Raw genomic sequence first — 21,778 nt, 5'->3', positions numbered from 1 at the left:
TTAATTTCTCACTCTCTTCTCTTTCCCTTTATCACTTGCTTTGTCCTTCAAATGAAAACTTCACGGCTGTGTCTACACTGGGCCACTTATTCCGGAAAATCAGACGCTTTTCCAGAATAAGCTGCGAGCTGTCTACACTGGCCCTTGAATTTCCGGAAAAGCAACAATGCTCTACTGTACAAAATCAGCCACTATTCCGGAAAAACTATTCTGCTCCCACTCGGGCATAAGTCCTTATTCCGGAACACTGTTCCGGAAAAGGGCCAGTGTAGACAGCCCAGTAGTCTTTTCCGGAAAAAAGCCCCGATCGCGAAAATGGCGATCGGGGCTCTTTTCTGGAAAAGCGCGTCTACATTGGCCACAGACGCTTTTCTGGAAAAAGGGCTTTTCCGGAAAAGCAGCCTGCCAATGTAGACGCTCCTTTTCCGGAAAAACTGAAAACGGAATAGTATTCCGTTTTAAGCATTTCTGGAAATTCATGCCAGTGTAGACACAGCCCCCCAGTTCCTTCTACTATGCCCAAAGGGCTCCAAACCTCTTACTCACTCACACATGCTTATTTGCTTTCTTATCTGTCTGGGCCCGATCCTACTTTTTCTGCAGTATGGCCCCTTTCTTCAGACATAGGTTTGTCTATTACTAATTTAGGAGGAAGGGTGGGCTCCTTACCTAGCCATCACACCTTCTGGTTCCTCTTTGGGTAAATCCAAATGTTCATGTATTTGGGAAGCTAATATAGTGGAATGCTCTTTAAGACATCTTACATTAATTGCAAAATTTCAGCTCTTTTACTTTTATTCCTATTCTTTAGAGCTTCCTATTGCTTTACAAATACCAATCTATGTTTCCCCTGATTTTTACCAAATTACTGCACGTCTACCTCAATCCCAGCCGATGAGCAGCTCAGTTTGTCTTGTAAACTGCACAAGGACAGTCCAGGGGTTACAAACTGTCCTTGCCAGCATCATCCCCCAGTCCTTATCCTTTTCTCTCCTGCCACGCCTAAAAAGTGACATGGTTCCTATATCTCCTGGATCTGTCTGGGTCACTTGGTTCCTGTTCGTGACACCAATTGTCGTGTGGTTCAATTTATTGTAGATCTAAGGGAAACCAGTACACTTCGGGTCTACTTAACCACTTTCTTATTTATTGCAAGCTTTAAGCAGTTAATATAGTTTCAAGCCTTAATAACTATTACGCTACAATTTAAACTTTAAATACTATAGATTCTAAAGCAATTAATGCAGCACAAAGCAATGCAAAAGCAATTGCTAAAAGATCTACTACATACAGTAATAAAGCTTAATTCACTTACACTTCACCCGTATGCTACCTACAGTGCCAGGCAGGAGGTCATGATTCTGTTTCTTCCCACGGATAGGAACTCCACACACTGCGCCGCCAGTGTAAAGGGCCTAATTACTTCTGGTTATATTGAGCAGAACGTATGGGTTAGTCCTGCCCATTCCCTCCCATCGATTGTTCTTACTAAGCCTAATTTATAGCAAAGCAAGACTTGGTCGTTCTAATAATATTTACCAATTGATTCCGTATTGTGTAGGATACGTAACATGCCCAATGCCCCTATCTGGAATACATCCTGCTACTCAGGATGTTGCTTTTTTGTGTGCAGTTGACAGTTTCATGGCTGCATCTGTACTTTTTGCTTATCAGAAACAAGTGTTTTCTTGACGTGGTCTCGCGTACTATGCTTAATCTGTTATGCAAAACAATTCCTGACTCTCGGGCACCAGACTTTAAATTGGCCAGAAATCCACACTTTGGACAAGGGAGACATCACCATTTATTGCCAAGGCAGGCCCCCAAAAATCTACGACCTTTGGGCCTTAGAAAAGTGAATTCAGCCCTGGGAAGAAGCCCTGAGCTTCAGTGCTCTGCCAACATTTGGGGATGTAGTACAAAGGGAATGAGGTGAGTGTCTTTTTACTTTTCTGCATCTCACTTGCAAGCCACGTGTGTGAGGATTTGGGGTTTTTTTCTCCTTCTTCTGATTTTTCTGAGGGTCAGTGGCGATCAATCCAGAAAAAGTTCCCCACCCTGGTATGAAGTTTTACAGAGCAAGCCCATAAAAATGCTCACACCCTTGTCAATGAAAGAGAGAACTTCATAGCCCAAGGTAACAATTATTTATACTAGATTTATTCATAAACAAAAGTGATTTTATTAAGTATTAAAAGTAGGATTTAAGTGGTCATTAGAGATAGCAGAGGGAATAATGTAGGTTACTAAAAAAATAAAAACATTCAAGCTAAGTTTAAGGCACTGACTTGTTATAAGTCATAATTTCTCGCCCTAGTTCTTATTTCTGAGATTTCAGGCCAGAGATGTCTTTTTTATTTGAGTCCAGCCGTTCCCTTCCACCCCTATTGTTATAGTCTGTAACCGGGCTTGCCTCACTTGCAGGGGCACCTCCTGCTGGACACTCCGGGAGTTATCTTTTTGGTCTTGGCTTTGCCCCCTTCTGGACAGTGTCTCACCCACAGTTACCTATTTTCTCCACCTCTGGGTACTGCCCTACCACAGTGAACCCTCACTCTTGGGTCATCTTACTCTGGGAACCCCCAATTCCCTATGCCCATCTTGCCTCAGTGACCCACTGCCAGTCATCCTCTAGCCCCTTACCTCAAGGCAAACTGCAGTCTGTGATGGCCACTTCTCACTGGCAAGGTGGTGTGGACCTGCTGCCTTTGCCTACCCTGGCTGCCTCTCTGCAACCTTAGTACACTCAGGCCTTGCAGCCTGGGAGCTTGCCTGCCCAGAACTTTGCCAGCTTTGCCTGCCTTTCCCCAGCCCTAGTATTCTTAGGCCCTGAAGCCTGGGAATGAGGCCAGGCCAGAGCTCCCCCACCCTGCCTGCCTGCCTCATCCCAGCACTACTGTGTATCAGGATGCCTCCTTCTCCTGCCCTGCATGCTGTACCCCTTTGCCTCCCTCCAAAAATTAGTGAAAAACCACAGTGTAGGATTTTGATCTTCCCATCCAAACAATGACATATATTGTGTGCGTACAGACGCAATGTCCAATAGCAAGTGATCGCTCAAAATTAATCACCACAATGAATATGCAAATAAATTAATTACCATAAATTAAATTACCATACATTAATTACCATATGCAAATGCTTCTGTGCTGGTCTGCCAAAAGTTTTTGAATCAGTTGGCCGGTCCCTGGTATAAAAAAGGTTGGGAAGTACTGGCCTATTTCCTGAGGCTACAGTCACCTGGATGTTTGGAAGGAGTCTCATTAGGGAGGTGTGAACTAATTTCCCCCCGCCCCTCCGCAATGCAGAGGTGACTGGTGAATGGGGGTGGTAGGGACCACTGGGCACGTGACTTCCCCTCAGCCCGGGGAAGGGATAAGACAACCCCCCCTTGGCCTCAGGCCCTGTCCCTCCCTGCCTTTGCTCAGCCCTCTCCTCACCCCCACCCCATGTGGGATGAGTGGGGCCAGGTGGCCAATGCCAGTAGCAAGGATGTCCCTGCCCCCTTCCCTCCTAGCACTCACCTGCAGCGGTGAGGCAAGAGGAGCAACGGCCCCAACTCACTTTGCTCTCCTGGCTTCTCTGCTTCTTGCCAGTGAGTGTGGGTCGGCCCTGCCCCTCCCCCGGGCATTGGGAAGTGCACAGGGAGCTGGGCCCACTGGGGGATGGACCCCTGCTGCAGGTGCCAGGTTATACCCTCAGTAGTCTCCCCCACTGGCTGATGGTCAACCCCCTCCTGTGCACAGCATTGGGGGAGGGGCACGTGACTCCTCATTCATTCCCCCTCCCCGTGTTGCCCACGCCACCATGGATAACTACACCTCTCACCTGACTCCACATCCTGGCTAAAGGAAGGGTTGGCCGCTAATTGATGCTGCTTTGAACAGAAAGGACCAGTTTCATGCACGTCTCCTTTATTCCAGGGAAAAGAGGATGGGTCAAAGACTGTTTTACAAGGCGCACTTTGTATGTGATGGGCTGCGCCGTGGTGCTGTGCTTCAGTCTTGGCTACTTTTGGTAAGTAGATTGCTTTGGTAAGCAAGAGTCTCCATCGCTCCCCTCCTAAGGTAGCTATTGCCTAAGTTCCCTGCGAGCTGTGTGGACCAGCTGGTTTAGCACCACACAGATACTCAGGGAATCTGTCCGTAGATCTTCTGCAGTTGGAGAATGGTTGACTCAAAGCCTGGCCTGGACCTGCCATGGACAGGCACCCCTCCCCCACTCCAGCTCTGCTATGGTCTGGACCTGCCATAATAACTCAAGCTACTGTGGAGCCCGGACAGAGCGTCCCTTCCCCAGCTTCAACCCAGCCCTAGCCCAGACTTTCCGGTGCCAGGGGCCAGGTGCCTATTCTGTGGCTCCAGCCTCACAGCTGCCTTGGCAGAGAGGTGCCTCTTCTCCCCCGACAAACCAAGTGTTGCTGTGGAGAGAGAGAGCTGGGGGAATCCTCTCCCTGCAGTAGCCCCACCTACACCCCAAACCTCTGCACCCCTGACCCTCTGCCCTTGCCTGAGCCCCTCATTCCTAGCTCTACCCCAGAGCCCTCACCTCAACCCTCTGCTCACTCTGAAGCCCCTCCCATAGGCTGAACCCCTTGTTCCAACCCTCACCACATGAATTTTGTTATGTGTCACACATCATCTCCATATTGCTCCACATGACACAATTCATTCTGCACATGGGTGGGGAAAAAGTAGCTGGGGCGCTGTAATATCTACAGAAACTCAAATCGGTGTTGCAAATCCCAGTTCTCAGAGGTACAATAGAATCCCCAGCATTGTGTTAGTCTAGCTGGGCAGAAAGATGAGTGAGGGAGCAGACTCTTGTGTTATACCCTGTGCAATCCAAGTGACATGAGAGGGGCTGTCACAGTGTGGCTAACAGCAACATTTACCTCAAAGGCTACGGCTGCGTCTAAACTGGCATGAATTGCGGAAATTCTTTTAACGGAAAAGTTTTTCCGTTAAAAGTATTTCTGCAAAAGAGCGTCAAGATTGGCATGGACGCTTTTGCGCAAAAAGTGCTTTTGTGCAAAAGCATCCGTGGCCAGTCTAGACGCGATTTTGCGCAAGAAAGCCCCAATCGCCATTTTAGCCATCGGGGCTTTTTTGCGCAAAACAGTTCTTCCCTGTCTACACTGGCCCTCTTCCACAAGTATTCTTGCGTTAGAGGGCTTTTTCCCGAGTGGGAGAATGAAAGTATTTGCACAAGAAGCACTGATTTTGTACATTACAAAGTCAGTGCTCTTGCGCAAATTCAAGTGGCCAGTGTAGACAGCTGGCAAGTTTTTGCGCAAAAGATTCAAAGAGAAGGATATTGGCGTTCGAGAGCACTTGTTTTTGAAAAATCCTGAGAATAGGATAGATACAGAAGGCCACCAACGAGGAGTTATATGGGAAGATACAGGCAAACGAGAGCCTACTGCACAAAGTTATACAATGGAAGTTACAGCTATTCAGACATAGCTGCAGAATGAACAACAGAGAAAAGTTAAGATTCTGATATTCAGCATAATGGATAGTCCAAAGAGGAGAGGCAAACCCCACAGAGAATGGGTAGATGATATAGTAGATTGGTCCAGAGCTAGTCTACAGAAACTAAGCCACTCTGCACTGGACAGGGAATGATGGAAGGAAATAGTGAGGGAGGCATTGGACGCCAACGGCTGTTGAGCCCATGCTTGTCGATGTTGATGATGATGATGACTATTTGTTACAATGAGACATAAAGCCAGAGTCCATGGTTTTAAATATCTGGATGAATTATGGATTTATGTTCCCAAGCTTCCATAACTGATTTCTCAGATTGGGTCTGAACAGAAGAAAACTATCAGTTGGTTTCAGATTGAAACTGATTTTTTTTTCGTTTCCTGGCAAAATAAAATAATCTTTTTGGTCAAACAAAATGTTTTGTTTTCAGTTTTTGGTTGTTTTGGGGGTATTTTTCTTCTTCTTAATCTTTTTAAATAAAAATGAGTGAAATTTTTAAAAAAAGGAGTTTTTGAAGCACAGATGTGGAAACGTTATCACGTAACACAGAGACAAAGAGAAATATTGTTGAGCGTGAGGTCTTCACAAGCTTGGTAAGTAAAGCACTACATCTGTTTTGCCATACAGCTCTCTTCAATTATCTTTTAACGACTCTAGTTGTGGCATTCCAATGATGATGTAGGATGTAAGCTCCTTATTGCAGAGATCATGATATATCATTGAGTGCACTCCCAGTGCATGACAGATAATAATATGAAACTGCTTTTCTTCATCTACCACAGCATTCTAGCAACCTTTGGTTTGTCTGGTTTGTTTTGTTCCGTTGTGAGGCTAAACTGCTGGGTTTGTTTCTTTGTTGTACGGCTTGCATCTTTAAACATGCCTAGAGATTGGACTAGGTGATGTTTAGCTTTTATGTTATTTAAATCTCCATGTTTGACATGACATTTGGATTTAATTTGCAGGAGTATGTCCAATGATACTTGCCAGGACACACCAGCCAAGATCTTCAACATAATGAGGTAACTATCCCCTGTTGGACTTTCCTCGATTTTGTGAGCCTTTGAGGTTTCACAGTTAGAGCTCTGGAATCAGTTCCACTTTGTTGAGAATCCTAACCACTTCTCTTTTAGCTTTGATAAATGCCAAATAATGCACATTGGAAAAAATAATCCCAACTGCACATACAAAATAATGGGAAATAATTTAGCTATTATCACTCAAGAGAGAGATCTCGGAGTATGTCTACACATGAAAGTTAATTTGAAATAACAGCCATTATTTCGAATTAACTTTACTAGTGTCTACACAGCCAAACTGCTATTTTGAAATAAATTCGAAATAGTGGAGCACTTATTTCGAATTTGGTAAACCTCATTTTACGAGGAATAACACCAAATTAGAAATAGCTAATTTGAAATAAGTGCTGTGTAGACACTTATTTCGAAATAGGAGGCCTCCAGCCTTCCCAGGGTGCCCTGGTGGCCACTGTAGCCTCACACAAGAACACTTCTCTCCCACACCGGACTCCTTAAAGGGTTTGACACTGGCCACAGTGCCTGTGCCAGCTCCAAGCCTGCCGGCCCAGAGCCAGAAGTCACTACTACTGACCCAGTGGCCTCAAAATATAAGCCAGCAAGCCACTGGCAGCCAGCCCTCCACTGCTCCAGGAGCAGGTTCGCATGAAAATCAAATTGGTCTGGCAAGACCCCCAACCTTGAGTTCTGAGCTTCCCCTCCCCCTTCTTCCCCTTGCTTCCCCCTTCCAGCTTCCTCCTTCCAGGTTTCCCCCTCCCCTCTCCTACCCTCTTTCCTCCCTTCTCCCACCTCCTTTCTCCAGTCTCACCAGTTTCATCCCCTCCCCCTCCCAGTTTTGTTAAATACAGAGAGTTTGTGTTCATGAAAATACGTGTATTTTATTTGACATCCGGAAAGGGGGCTGGGAGGATAAGTGGAACGATGTGGGGGAGGAATGAAGCACAAGCCCCCACTGGGGCAGATCAGGGAGGCTTTTAGTGCTCCTCAGGGTGGAAGCTGTCCCGCAGGGCCTCCTGGATACTGACAGCCCCCCGATGGACCTCTTGGATGGCAGCCTGCAGAAAGCGCAGCCAGGCTCACATCAGTGCATTCACGAGAAGCACCAGAGTGCTCAGGGGCAGCTCCGGCTCCATGTTGCAGAGTGCTGTGGTTTCCCGACTGAGGGCAACCAGAGGCTGCAGAGACACAAATGCTTTGCTGTCCTTCATCGAGGTAGGCAAGCAAGCAGGGAAAGCTGAGAACCGGCTGCCCGGGGTGGGGGTACGTTTAAGCACAAGCCTCAGATAGCCTTGGGCAGCAGCCACACAAATAAACTCCTGACCTGATGCCCTGCTGGACCTGGTTCTGGCCTGCCTTCAATGCAATTCAATGTCCAGTCAGTGTCCAGCAAAATGCCATTTCGAAATGCATTTTGTGTGTAGATGTGTTATTTTGAAACAACTTATTCCGATTAACTATTTCAAAATTAGATATTTCAAAATAACAGTGTAGTGTAGACATACCCTTGGAGTCATTGTGGATAGTTCTTTGAAAACATCCACTCAATGTGCAGCAGTAGTCAAAAAAGCAAACAATGTCAGGAACCATTTAGAAAGGGATAGAGAATAAGACAGAAAACATCGTATTGCCTCTGTATAAAACTATGATACACCACATCTTGAATACTGCGTACAGATGTGGTGACCTCACCTCAAGAAAGAAATATTGGCATTGGAAAAGGTTCAGAAAAGGGCACCACAAATGATTAGGGATTTGCAGCGCTTTTTCTGTGATGCGCCAGTATGGCGTACTGTCACCTTTTGGGGGGAGCTCTCCCACCGCCACCACCACTTCCCCCAGCAAAGTCCCAATCAGTCCCGGGAGCAGCTTTCTCCACTTCCCCGGCACAGCCCCACGGCCTGGGAGCAGCTTGGCCGCCTCCCTCAGCACAGCCCCTGCCAGCCCTTGGAGCAGCTTCCCCCAGCACAGCCACCAATGGCCCCAGGTGCAGCTTGTGCCACTTCCCCCGGCACAGTTCCCATCCACCCTGGGAGCAGCTTGCGTTACACAGCTTTCCTCTGTACATGATATAGGCATGTCATGTGATTTCCAACGTGAACACCAGTGTGAGTATACGTGTATGTTTTAGTTCTCTGTGTCTTGAACCCCAATGTAAAAATGAAAAGGATTACAAGTTTCTTTTCACCTTCCGTGAATAAGAAAGCCAGAACAAGTGAGGAAGTGAGTGAAGAAAAGAAGTAATTGAGTCAGTGACCATTTCAGTTCCTGGTTCAATGAGTGTCCAAGAGCAAACTGACAGCGAGTGGCCTACCTGCTGGACTATTGATCAAAAAAATGACTTTTGCATGAAGTACGATTGGCTAAATTTTCGAAATAAGAAACTTGGCTCTACACCCTGTCAAAAAAATTGGAACTCTTGGAGTAGAAAAGAAGGCAGGAATGAAAATTTCTAAAGAATGAGCAAACAATGAAATAACCTATATTGGTGAAAATCGACAGGAACAGCTTATGTCTATACAAAAAAAACTTTTCGATCACAAGGACACTACAGGGCATAAAGCTGCGTTAAAATTGCTTGCAGAAGCTGAGAAAGAGACCCTTGAGAATGTGTGTTTAAAGGCTTTATCTCGCAAGAAAGTGATTACTGCAAAAAAAATTTGCACAGCATATAAGGTGGCAAAAGAAAACCAATCATTTCATAATTTTGAATCTGAAATTGATTTACAAGAACTAAACGGAATTGACATGGGCCGTATTCTTCACTCAACCACGTGTGTATTAACATCGTGAATCACATTAGTGATGAAATGAGAAAAAATTTGGCTAACGAAATTGCTAGGTCGAAAAGCAAAATTTCATTGATGATTAACAAGTCTACTACTCTGAGTAAAAAATTGACCCCCAATTATGTATGTTCGAATTTGTGTCGCGGATAGTGGAACGAACTCTACGGTAAGCTTATTTTTGGACTTCATCGAACTCCGAAGTGTTATGGCAAAAGTCATTTTTGATTCTTTGCTTGGTTGTCTTCAGTCATATGGACTGACAGAAGAGGACTTAAAAACTTATTTAGTTTGTGTTGCATGTGATGGTGCAGCCGTGATATTGGGGAATAGAAGTGGAGTAATGAAACTAATGAAGGACATTAGTTTCTGTGCGCTAATCACAGATTAGAGCTGTCGGTCGGTGACACAGTAAAATCAGTTTCAAGTATCAAAAGATTTCAAGTGATTATTGATAAGCTTTATGTCCTTGTCAGGGGGTACGCCCATAACAGGGGTTACGGCACCCTCCTACGGGCCCGTGTCTCGGTCTGGACCCTTCTCTCAGGGCAGTTACAGTACCCAAAGTCCCCAAAAGTCTCGGCCCCTCTCTCAGGGCAAATATGGTATTCCCAGAATTAACAAGTCCAGGCCCCTCTATCAGGGCATATATGGGACTACCCAAAAGTTTCGGCCCCTCTCTCAGAGCAAATATGGTATTCCCAGAATTAACAAGTCCAGGCCCCTCTATCAGGGCATATATGGAACCTGCAGCCTAGCTCTGGAAAAAGTATCTCCTGGCCGGTGCGTTTGCCCCGGTTGTGGAAAGGGATGTTAGGGGGACCCGGGCCCTCCTTCTCGACTGGTTCCCAGCCCAGGGCCCTGTAGGCAGGGGTTCTTACTCCTGCCTGCTTGGTGGGGAATCCAGCCAGTACACACCAAGCAAGTCCTTGCCCTGGGCTGCTTCCTACCACTCTGGATCGGGCTTCAGCTGCTGCAGGAACACCGGGGCTGCAGCCTGGGCCCTCCTACTCTCAGGCTGCCTCCTCCCTTGCCGGGCTCCCTCAGCCTTTATATACTGGCTCTGCTTCATAAAACTATGAAGCTTTAGTGCAACATTTCAAAGAAGCGAAGAATGATTCAATGAGAGACACAAAAGATAAATGCACATATGAGGGCTTACAGCGAAAAATTACAAGCGCAGATTTTATATTGGATTTAGGATTGATGTGTGATGCTCTTCAAGAATTGTCTGACTTGAGCTTGGACTTGCAAGAGCACGACGTGGACCTATACAGGGCAGATCAAAAGATAAAAGCAGTAGTACAAATTTTTCAAGAAAGACAAATGATCCCAGACCCATAATATGAAAGTGCCACCAAATCTGTTGAAAATCTCTGCTTTCAGGGAGTTTCACTTCATAAGAAAGATTGCAAAAATTATCCTTCAATTGATCCGGAAGCTTTTTACAGAACCTTGAAAAAATCAATCGAAAAAAGGTTGCTTGATAGTGAAGATGCTGATTGTCACAAGAACCACAGGTCTGATGATGCATACCCAAGGGGGGAAGGACAGAACCATATGGACCGTTTTAGTAAATAAGAGATATTTATTTATTTATTTATTGTACACCGTAATAGATAAGATCCACATTCTGACCCGTCAACCCAAACCATCGGTGGGAGTGGTAGCCGCGGTAACTTCAGGACCCCACCCCCAGCCCCAAGGGAAAAAAACGTACCCCGAACGCACCCCCCAGGAAAGGGTTGTGTTTGGTTTCCTGCTTAACAGCGGGCTTACCAAAGAGGAGGTTAGGCGACTCTCGACCTCCGAACAACTCTTCTTAGCAAAAGCAAAGGGCTTCAAGCCATGGGGCAACAAAAGCGAACTCCTGAACACCCAGCCAAAAAACGAGTGGCGGCCGCATACCATCAGGCGGCCACCCTGGATGACAATCTAAGGCCATTTACCACCCTTATAGTTGGAGTCCTGCAAGGCACCCCCTCAACCTGACACCGGCCCTACAGACACCAATGGAATCTGGTAAAGTTCTTACTAGACACCAGCGCACAAGTATCCATAGTCACCCCCTCAACACTGCATAAAAAACTAGGGAGGAAGCTGTGGGTTCAAGGCCTAAACCAAGCTGCCCAAGCGGAGCTTGTAGAAATTAAAATCACTCACAATGGGAGGGTGTACCGAGTCAAAGCCCTGGTAGGAGGCCAGAACTTGCTTGGCATGGGTGAGCTAAAATGACTTGACTTAAAAGACCAAGTACTGTCAGTGCTACCTAACTGCCTGACCGCCCAGCCTTTAGCCCACTACCCTACGCTAGTCAGTCCTGCACAATGGAAACACCAACACATTCCCACCCCCAGCCTCCGATGGCATCGGCCAAATCCGAATGCTAATAAACAATCTCATGGCCAAGGGAAAGCTACGAGAAGTTAGTGGTAGCAAATATCTTTCAGCAGGCTGGGGTATACCAAAATCGAATTGTCCTAGAGACGACCCCATATATCGCCTGGTCATTGATTACCGCTGAGCAAATGACCATGTAGAATCTGTGCCATTGTGCTCAACAGGACATTTGCGTGGGGGGCTACACTGGACCTGAAAGACATGTTCTACCAGGTCCCTATGGTAGATGAAAAGAGGGTGCTTAATTTTTCTTTCGGGGGCCGCATGTTTAATTGGCTAGTTTTCCCCCAAAGGTACAGAAGCTCACCCGCTGTCTGTAGCGCGCACCTACAGCGCACTCTCGACAAGATCACCCCCTACGAGGGTTCACGCTCGATGGCATTTTGGTTATCGGCAGTGCAAAAGACACCTCACAGGTCACCCTTAATGCCGTATGGGATGCCCTACAGCACGACGGGTGGATTATGAACGAGGGAAAAAGCCAAAGGGCCGTAGCAACCACATTTACCTTTCTAGGCATCATGATCTCCTCCCAGACAATTTCCCTCAAATTGGATAACGAGTCACCCCCCAGGAAGTGGTCCCTTAACCCTCCCCTCAAACAAGCGCAAGTTACAAGTGCTGTTGGGGGTGCTTAATTACTACTGCCACTTTGTGAGTCCAAAATGCACTTCAGCCCTTGACACGCTACAGCTGCTAGTCCGAAAATTAGTGCCCTTCTCCTGGGGTGAGGAGCGCTGCCAGGCTCTGCAGGTGTTAGTGCGGGCCAAGGAAATTCCTTCTCCCCTAAGTCGTTATAACCCGGAGGTGCAATTGTTAGCAGTGGTCAATTGGACAAATAGTCACTTCATTCTAGAGGTCTGCCAGGAGGATGCAGTAGTTTATGCACTGTATCCAAGGGCCAGAACACCGGAATGGACCCCATGGGAAACTGCTGCTTGCCCTCAAGTATACAGAACCCTGGGCGAGAAGTTGTTGGGGAATCCTGCAGGCCCCTGGGCTGTTAGCCCTCCTTATGATTTCAGGGGCACGGATAAAATGTGGTCTGACCTTTGGCACCGAGCCAGGTACTGCTGGAGCCAGTGGAATCACCACGATGACTTGTGTCAAGCCCATGATGACCAGTTCCCTCCTTTCCACCACAGTGCGGGTGTGGAAGACGGATTGGATCGTGGTGTTACCTTGTTGGTCCACCAGGTGCTTGGTGACCACCACGGGGCAAACCTCTTGGGGCCAGATATCTTTTTCGGCAGGGGTGGGAGATTTTTCGGGCGGGAGTGGGGTGGAGGGCTATGGGAGGGTGGTTCAGGTAAAGGTGGTCTTGGTTCTTCAACAGGGTTTTGTGTGCCGCCAGCTCTAGCGCTGTTCGTGGGGCACATTTGCTGTGTGACTGTTTGTGCAGAAACTTCGTACTGTCCTATTAGGTGCAGTGCGGTTATGAGCTGGCCATACAGTGCTCCTAAAAGTGGTGAGGTTCATAGGTATCAGGTTTTAACTTATGACGCGTTCGTGCATTTATGAGGATGGCGGCTACGATGGCGGCTAAGGTGTGTGCTCGGCCCCCGGTCTCTAAGTCAGGGTAGAATGTCGAGGGAGAGACAGAGGTGCCTGCCTTTGTTATGCAGGCCTCCATAGCCTTAAGGGCATGACGGGGGGTCGCTGCTGGATCTAGTGGCTTTTTAATGGCTGCTAGTTTTACCTGCTTTTTCTCCAGCAACGGGAAAAAGCGACTAGTGGGGTGTGTGCGGAGGACGCAACCCAGTGATGGGCCGTCAAGGTGTCCCAGCAGCGATACTCAGGTGTCCCAGTATGTCATCACCTGTGTTGGTGATTTGGTGATATTGGGCATGAAAGAGTAAATCTTCCGGGGCTAAGTTAGTTCTATCTTCCCACGGGCATCCTGTTCATGACGCCATGTCGCAAGAACCACAGGTCCAATCGTGCATACCCAAGGGGGGAAGGACAGAACCAGGTGGACCGTTTTAGTAAATAAGAGCTATTTATTTATGACAGTGATGAATTTATAGTATTTATTCTAAGATTTTTAATTGACCGTGTCAGTAATGAATTTACAATATTTATTATATTTATTCTACGATTTCTAGTTGAACATATCAGAAACATAAGGTTGGGAACGGCAAGGGGAATAGTCTCTGCTCTAAAGATATCAAGCTATACTAATTAATAACAAAGATAACTACAAACTCTATGTACTACCAAAACAACTATAACATTAAGCTATACAACAAGCAAAATCAAATCATACATACCAACTTACACAGCAAACGGAACATTTCAAAGATATTGGTTCGGTTGCAAAGACCTTGGTTACGCCCAAGAGTCGGGGGAGGTGGCTGGTTGGTTGATCAGGCCGGCAGCGCTTTGAAGTATACGGGAAGGCACACACACGGTGGTCCATGTGTTGTGAAGACCTCCCTGAGCGAACTGTGCGATGGGTTTTTATCCCCAAATCTGCACATGGCTTTCCCATGCTTGCATATTACCATATACGGCCCAACGGTCAGCAAGTGGGGGTATGTATCACAGGGGCTGGGCCGAAACTGTGCAGGTTTTATGCGACGAGGTAAGCTTTGCAGTTCTCACGCCAAGGTGACGGGTGGGGGGAGTCCAAGGCTATTTTCCCCTTTTCACACCTTCCCTTTTCTAAAGGCAATGGTATGCAGGAAGGGTGCGTCCGGTTTCTCCTAAGGAGTACTGCGGCCCACTACAGCAAGAGCGGCCTGGCCAAACTTTTTACTGGGGGGACAGGGTTTTTTTTTTGTAATTTCTAACACTGATTTGGCGCAATGGTTACATGTGCTTCATAAAAAAAAACCGTGGCCTGAAGATGTTAATTCTTAATTGACATTGGGCAAGATTGAAGTTAGAAAATTATCAATTAGACTGAAACTAAATGAAAGAGATATGATTTGCAGATTTCATGAGTATCTGACTGAAAAGACAGTTCCGGAAAATTGCTACATTTGAAACGCGCTCTAAGTACTATTCCCATATCTTCAGGTGAATGTGAATGAGGATTTTCACAAATGAATCTTTGACCAGAGCTTCGTTGATGACAAAAACAGTTACAGCACTATTGTTTATTCAAATTATTGGTCCGCCCCCCCCACGCTTCGACCATGAAAAATATGTGGACTAATGGTTATTCTGAAAACGTCACTCAGCCATAGACACCAGCAGCAAAGAACGAAATCTACTAAATTTAGTATGTTTTCCTGTATTAATTCTTTAAAATCAAAGTAATAAGTGGCACATACAAATGTCTAATTTTGATATTTTATTTGAACACTCTGAGTGAGGCTTTAGAGAGGGAGTTCACCAGGTAGAGGAGAAGCAGATACAGGACGCTTGAGGAAAGTGTGTGTTGTTTTTGGGGCTTTCTTGCTGTATGCTGAGCTTGTGTTTGTGAGTGAGGGTTGGTGTGGGTTTTTTTTGTTTGTTTGTTTGTTTGTTTGTTTGTTTTTTTCTCTGTGTTTGTGAGTGAGGCTTTTTTTTTTTCTTTCTTTCTCCACTTCCCCTTTGCCCTCCCCCTCTCCTTTATGGAGTGTGTGCTGTGACTAGCAGGTAGAAACTGTTGGCTTCTAATTAAAGTTTGAATTCTAGAAGCCTCTGCTGATTGGCTGAGCCTTGTTAGAGGGAGGGACTTTCAGGCAGTCCAGGTCTTTATAAAGCAGTGAGCAAGCGACCAAGGAGCTTATGAACAGGTGAGTGCTAACAGGGAGTTTAGAGGGGGAGAGGAAAGGAGGCCAGGTTCTCTTGCCTTTTTGTTTTTAAATCCTTTCTCCAGGGCAGCAGGGATGGATGGTGATCAGTCTGCTGTTGTTACCTGCGGAGAGTGTGCCATGTTTGTCTTCCTCCCGGAAGATAGAAGGTATTTCATCTACACTAAGTGCAAGCTGGTCGCCATTTTGGAAGAAAAACTTAAAGGACTGGAGGCCCAAGTGTCGACCCTACGCTCAATCAGAGAGGATGAAGACTTCCTCGATAGAAGGCAGCCTTTCATCCTGCAAGCACGGCAGGCAGAAGAGCCAGAGAGGGCAGTACAGGACCAGGAAGAGAACTGGCAGCATTTAACTTCTAGAAGGGGAAAAAGGCCAGCACAGGAATCCCCCAATACTGTAGAGGTAAGTAATCGCTTTCAGGATCTCTCCACAGGGTCTGCAGTGGTGAATGCTTTGGAAGGGACCTCACAAGGAAGAAACTGGAAGGGAAAACCATCTACTGGAAGGCATGGGATGCGTAGTCCTAGGGATGGGGCTTCCACGACCACCACCCCCAAAAGAAGACGATGGCTAGTGATGGTCAGGAACTCCCTCCTAAGAGGGATTGAGCCATCCATCTGCCATCCGGACCTGGAATCTCGAGAGGTGTTCTGCTTACCAGGAGCTCGAATTCAGGATGTGACCGAGAGGCTTACCAAACTGATAAAACCTTCAGATTGCCACCCCTTCCTGTTTCTCCACGTGGGAACTAACAATACGGCCAAAAATGGCCTTGAGCAGGTTACTGCAGATTATGTAGCGCTGGGAAGAAGGATCCAAGAATTCGGAGTGCAAGTGGTGTTCTCGTCCATCCTCCCTGTTGAAGGAAAATGACTGGGCAGGGATCGTCAAATTGAGGAAGTAAATGTGTGGTTGTGCAGGTGGTGTCGCAGAGAGGGCTTTGGTTTCTTCGACCATGGGACTCTGTTCCAAGCACAAAGATTGTTAGGAAAAGATGGGATCCACCTAACCAAGAGAGAAAGGAGCATCTTCGTGGGCAGGCTTGCAAACCTAGTGAGGAGGGCTTTAAACTAGGTTCGTTGGGGGATGGTGACCAAAACCCTGAGGGGAATGGGAAAATTGGATACCGGGAAGAAATGCAAAGCGGAACGAGCAAGAAAGGAGGACCCCTGATTTGAATGGAGCAGATAGGACGATCAACTGGTTATCTGAGGTGTTTGTACGCTAATGCAAGAAGCCTGGGCAAGAAACAGGAAGAACTGGAGGCCCTGGCCCAGTCCAAGAAATATGATTTAATTGGGATAACAGAGACTTGGTGGAATGACTTGCATGACTGGAGTGCTGTCATGGAAGGGTATAGACTGTTCAGGAAGAACAGGCAGGGGAGAAAAGGAGGAGGAGTTGCACTATACATAAGAGAGCACTATGATTGCTCTGAACTCCAGTATATAGAGGGAGAAAAACCTGTTGAGAGTCTGTGGGTTAAGTTTGGAGGTGCAAACAACAGCAGTGATGTTGTGGTTGGTGTCTGCTACAGGCCACCGAATCAGCTGGATGAGGTAGATGAGGCTTTCTTCGGACAACTGAGAGAACCTTCCAGATCGCAGGCCCTGGTTCTCGTAGGGGACTTTAATCCCTTGACTTCTGTTGGGAGACCAATACGGCAGTACACAGGCAATCCAGGAAGTTTTTGAAGAATGTTGGGTATAACTTCTGGATACAAGTACTGAAGGATCCAACCAGGGACCATGCACAGCTTGACCTTCTGCTCACAAACAGGGAGGAACTAGTAGGGGAAGTAGAGGTAGGTGACAACCTGGGAAGCAGTGACCAGGAGATGGTAGATTTCAGGATCCTGAACAAAGGAAGAAAGAGAGTAGTAAAATACACACCTTGGACTTCAGAAAAGCAAATTTCGACTCTCTCAGAGAACTGATGGGCAGAATCCCCTGGGATGCTAACATGAAGGGGAAAGGAGTCCAGGACAGCTGGCAGTATTTTAAAGAGCCTTATTGAAGGCACAGAAAGAAACCATACCGATGCATAGTAAGAGAGGCAAATATGGTAGAAAACCGGATTGGCTTACAGGGGAATTCCTTGGTGAACTTAAGCACAAAAAGGAAGCTTACAAAAAGTGGAAACTTGGACAAATGACCAGGGAGGGTTATAAATGTATAGATCAAGAATGCCGGGGGGTTATCAGGAAGGCAAAAGCGCAAATGGAATTGCAACTGGCTAAGGATGTGAAGGATAACAAGAAAGGTTTCTACAGCCATGTTAACAAAAAGAAGGTGATCAGAGAGGGTGTGCGGCCCCTACTGGATGAAGGAGGTAACCTAGTGATAGATGATGTGGGGAAAGCTGAAGTACTCAATGCTTTCTTTGCCTCTGTATTCACGGACAAGGTGGGCTCCCAGACTAATGCAAGATGGGATGAAGATGGACAGCCCTTGATGGGTAAAGAGCAGGTTAGAAACTATTTAGAAAAGCTAAATGTACATAAATCCATGAGTCTGGACTTAATGCATCCGAGGGCAGAGATAGGGTCCAGAGTGACTTAGACAAATTGGAGGATTGGGCCACAAGAAATCTGATGAGGTTCAACAAGGAGAAGTGCAGAGGCCTGCACTTGGGACGGAAGGATCCCAAACATTGTTACAGGCTGGGGACCAACCAGCTAAGTAATAGTTCTGCAGAAAAGGACCTGGGGGTTACAGAGGATGAGCAGCTGGATACGAGTCAACAGTGTGCACTTGTAGCCAAGAAGGCTAATGGCATATTAGGTTGCATTAAGAGGAGTATTGCCAGCAGATCCAGAGATGTCATTATTCCCCTTTATTTAGCTCTGGTGAGGTCACATCTGGAGTATTGTGTCCAGTTCTGGGCCCCCCACTACAAAAAGGATGTGGATGCATTGGAGAGGGTCCAGCGGAGGGCAACCAAAATGATTAGGGGGCTGGAGCATATGACCTACGAGGAGAGGCAGAGGGAGTTGAGTCTGTTTAGTCTGCAGAAGCGAAGAGTGAGGGGGGATTTGATAGCAGCCTTCAACTTCCTGAAGGGAGGTTCCAAAGAGGATGGAGAAAGGCTGTTCTCAGTAGTGTTGGATGGCAGAACAAGGAGCAATGGTCTCAAGTTGCGGTGGGAAAGGTCCAGGTTGGATATTAGGAAAAACTATTTCACTTGGAGTGTGATGAAGCAGTGGAATGGCTTACCTAGTGAAGTAGTGGAGTCTCCACCCTTAGAGGTGTTTAAGTCTTGGCTTGACAAAGCCCTGTCTGGGTTTATTTAGTTGGGATTTGTCCTGCCTAGAGCAGGGGGCTGGACTTGATGACCTTCTGAGGTCTCTTCCAGCTCTATGGTTCTATGATTCTGTGAAGCTTTATTTATTTTAACATAATTATAAAAGTTGATCACAAATTCAATACAAAAGGATTTAGGGAGCTCAGTAAGAAAAAGGATTGGAAACCATTTTCCAATTTACTGTCCTCAAGAAATGAGTATTGTCACCTTTTCACTTTTTTTCCTGCGGCCAGTTTGTTGCCCGCCAGGAGGTGGCCGACTTTTTTTTCTTCCTCCACAAAATCCCTCAGAGGGGTGAGTACTGGCACTTCTTCATTTTTTAAACAAAGATTAAAAGACAGGGACTTTTCATCTAAGAAGAGAGGACACTGAGGGGGGAATATGACAGAGGAGGACAGGTATGGAGAAAATGAATAAGGAAAAGTTATTTACTTGTTCCCATAACATAAGAACTAGGAGTCACCAAATGAAATTAATAGGTAGCAGGATTAAAACAAACAAAAGGAAGTTTTTCTTCATGCAGCGCACAGTCTACCTGTGGAACCCCTTGCCAGAGGATGTTGCGAAAACCAGGACTTTAACAGGGTCCAAAAATGACGTGGCTAAATTCATGGAGGTTAGGTCCATCAATACTTATTTGCCAAGATGGGTAGAAATGGTGTTCCTAGCCTCTGTTTGCCAGAAGCTGGGAATGGATGACAGAAGTGGGATCGCTTGATGATTACCTGTTCTATTCACTCCCTCTGGAGCATCTGGCATTGGCCACTGTGGGAAGACAGGATACCGGGCTAGATGAATTTTGGTCTGACGCAGTATGGCTGTTCTTATGCTCTCAAAACTTATTTGGGGTCTGCTGCCACATTTCAAATGAAAACTCAATTTAAACTAGCAGTGACTCCTCAGAGGAAGGTGGAGAGTGACAGCACGGATCTAGTGATTACCTTTTTCTGAATTAGATACATGGAGAGAGCAGGTCCGCAGGTGGTATAATCAGTGCGCTCACTGCCTTCAGTGGAGCTATGCTTGCTGAGCATTTCTCCTAAGACCTGTACCTAATTCTGAATCTGGCTCTGCAAGGCCCTTTCCTGTGTCCACATCATCTACTAACCTTCTAATGACACCAGCAGCCACAGATGAAGAGCTGAGTTGCACCTGTTGTCATGCCGATCCTTTGGAGCCGTACTTTGCAAAGATCTTGACACACCATCACAACTCATGTTAGTGTAACCGTTCTGCCAGATGGAGCCAGCAGCAACCAGGGCTGGGTGCAGAATAGAGGGTTTCCTTTCCATCAATACAACACAAAACTGGCTCAGGCCCCCACCTTGTAACCTGTAAAATTCACACACCACAGCCAGGCACTACAGAGAGTCAATCCTTCTCCACTCGCAAGCACAGAGTCCGAGTGTGGGAAAGAGACTTTTAATAGAAGAAAGGGAGTCACTTGGCCTTAATTTCAGAAAATACCAAATTAAGAAGGTTCATAAACATAAACCATGAGCAAAAGAGCCATCCCCAAGTAGGCTGAGGAGTGTCCTTTTCCTCTCAGGTTCTTAGGTCCAGCCACCCAAACCCTTTCACATGCCTGACCCTCTCTGCACCCCACTCACAGTTGCTGGTCAGCATTGCTTGGCCAGTGCAGAGCTAAAGTTCAGAGGTGCAGCTATAGAGTTCACTTTCTGGGTGGAATAGGGTGTAAAGAGGCATCTTATTTGTTCTGTTGCTCGGACACTCGCTCACCGCCCCTCTCTGCTAGCCACCCAGCCACTTGTTTACCAGCCAACTGTCAGTCGCCTTCTGCTACCACCTGCCTCTCTGCTGTGACCTCTACACATCAGTCTCTTAGTAACTTTCATCTCTTTGCTGGCTGGGCAGAAACGCTGCCCCATCTCACCTAGTTTCAGCTGACAGTGATTTTTATCTCTTAGCAGACAGAACAGAATCAGTCCTCCCACAACTGATTTCAGCTCTGAGTGAGGTCTTCAGATAACAAGGCGGCAGTGAAAGGGCTTTCCATAAGCTTTCTGAACATGATTATGGAATGAATGTCATAAATGCTATTAGCTTTATGCAAGATGCCTCACATAATATATCCTTCGAAAGGTTGTAATCTACTGAATAAGATTATCCCATTTGTATGCATGTATCATTTGTGTAGATCAAGTGAGGATTACTGAATGGAGTCTCTGTAATGGCATATTCGCTGGTTTGGGTTACTCCCACTGATTGGTGGGAATCAGTGAGTGGTGGGAATCTCTATCTGTAAACTGTCAAAGGCTTTTTGAAGAGCTATGAAAATTGTTCCTTAACTTGAAATAATTTTTGTTTTCCTGTTTTCCTTTTAGAAAGATTTACTCAAAGCCACAGATTCTCAGGCCACCGTAAGTAAAATTAAAAATAGGCGTTTTGTTACCTGCAAGTTGTAACTAAAGTTAATAGACTAAAGTCAAAATGCAAAAAGAAGTTTCTGAATTTAGAACCATAGGCCTGACTGGGACCTTAAGACATAAGCGCTGACTTTCCCTTTAGCTGGGGGTACTTGACTCCCTCCCCCTTTTTGCCCCTGCTCTGCCCCTGCCACCATGTCCATTCCACCCAAGTCCCCTGCCTCCTCCTGTGACCAGCTGTGTCTCTGCTCCTGCCCCTGCCTTCCAGAGCATCCCAAATGCTGAAGAACAGCTGTTTGTGAGGGGTGACAGATACTGTGTGTGGGAGGAGGAGTTGGTTAGCAGGCCCACCAGTGGGCAAGAGGCACTGCGGGGAGGGGGGAGTAGAAGACAAGTATATATACCTTCCCATTACATACATCAACAACTAACAGTTATCTCTCTGCTAACACAATTCCCTTCAGATGCTACCTTATCTCAGGGTTCCTGCTGGAGTCAGCATTCCATCCTCATCTTTTAGAGTGAAGCATCTCTTACAATTCTCTCCCGCGCATTGTTAGGCCTCAGGGTTAGCCTGTCTCTTGCTAAATTGCTAACAACCCTAAAATAGCTGCACACAAATCCCCCTTTTCCTTT

The 21,778-nt window shown here is 46.5% G+C and overlaps 2 protein-coding genes across 2 annotated transcripts in view; both read left to right on the top strand.

Moving 5' to 3' along the window:
• Nucleotides 1–21,778, top strand: part of CCDC180 (coiled-coil domain containing 180) — a 295,490-nt gene that overhangs the window by 43,740 nt on the left and 229,972 nt on the right. The window lies entirely within an intron of this gene.
• Nucleotides 3,819–21,778, top strand: part of LOC149521745 (histo-blood group ABO system transferase-like) — a 33,546-nt gene continuing 15,586 nt past the window's right edge. The window contains exons 1-3 of the mRNA XM_089772921.1: nucleotides 3,819–4,017; nucleotides 6,455–6,511; nucleotides 21,101–21,136. Coding sequence (XP_089629047.1) covers nucleotides 3,902–4,017; nucleotides 6,455–6,511; nucleotides 21,101–21,136 — 209 coding nt within the window. The 5' untranslated portion in view covers nucleotides 3,819–3,901. The remainder of the gene's footprint in view (nucleotides 4,018–6,454; nucleotides 6,512–21,100; nucleotides 21,137–21,778) is intronic.

This window comes from Pelodiscus sinensis, chromosome 23 (genome assembly GCF_052426305.1).
Source record: "Pelodiscus sinensis isolate ZL-2025 chromosome 23, ASM5242630v1, whole genome shotgun sequence".
Lineage (NCBI taxonomy): Eukaryota > Metazoa > Chordata > Testudines > Trionychidae > Pelodiscus > Pelodiscus sinensis.
Note: the sequence above shows the minus strand (reverse complement) of the source record. Positions and strands in the feature narration are given on the sequence as shown.